This window comes from Camelina sativa, chromosome 12, assembly GCF_000633955.1.
Source record: "Camelina sativa cultivar DH55 chromosome 12, Cs, whole genome shotgun sequence".
NCBI classification, from domain to species: Eukaryota; Viridiplantae; Streptophyta; class Magnoliopsida; order Brassicales; family Brassicaceae; genus Camelina; species Camelina sativa.
Window position 1 is genome coordinate 12,601,109 of NC_025696.1, and position 750 is coordinate 12,601,858.

General features: G+C 35.3%; 1 protein-coding gene across 1 annotated transcript in view; it reads right to left on the bottom strand.

The window, feature by feature from the left end:
• Nucleotides 1-750, bottom strand: part of LOC104733445 (eukaryotic translation initiation factor 3 subunit D-like) — a 6,874-nt gene that overhangs the window by 1,855 nt on the left and 4,269 nt on the right. Inside the window, exon 3 of the mRNA XM_010453024.2 lies at nucleotides 286-405. Within this exon, the coding sequence (XP_010451326.1) occupies nucleotides 286-405 (120 nt within the window). The remainder of the gene's footprint in view (nucleotides 1-285; nucleotides 406-750) is intronic.

Sequence of the window (750 nt, forward strand, 5' to 3'; positions counted from 1 at the left end):
CCATCTTCGCTTCTCATTGCAGCCAAAACCAAAACAGGGTTGCTGAAGCCAGTCTGAGATTTATGTGATATCTTGAAACCGTGTCTTGCGTTCTGAATTGAAGTAGTGAGATTAAAAACGCGGCAAGGATTTGAGGATAGTGATAAAACTGGAATCGAAGTTCGAGGATTGATCGAAGAAATCAAAATCGGGAGATGACATGTGATCTGCATATCACTATTTAATTCAGGTTTTGGTTTAGAAATCGTAAGATCGGTTTCGAAATTTTTGATGCCTCTGGTTTACCAGCAACTGGATTTCAGATCCGGGCTGTCTCCGGCGGAGAATTTAGTAGAAACCCTAATATCAGGTGTAGATTGAAGAGATAATGGAGACAACGGCGATGTCGACGAGAAGAATAGATTCCTAATTCAAAGAGCCGGTTACACTTAACCGAAAAGCGTAACGTCATATAACCATCAGTTTACTAGGCTATTTGATTTTATTTTAGACTATGGGGTTTAATCAATAAAAAGATGCTTATTTGCTTTGTAAAAGTTTGAGTTATAGTAGCTGAATGATTGATGTAATGACTTCTTCAACGCACTGATCAATATCTCCTATATAATAAAAACGGAAGTACACAATAATTGGTCAATCTGTGGGCTATACGAATACACTTAAGAATATCTTAAAAAATCTTCTTAAAGAGAATATTCTAATTATTTATACAATTTCCAAAATAAAATCTTTAGTATTTCATGTATTGTT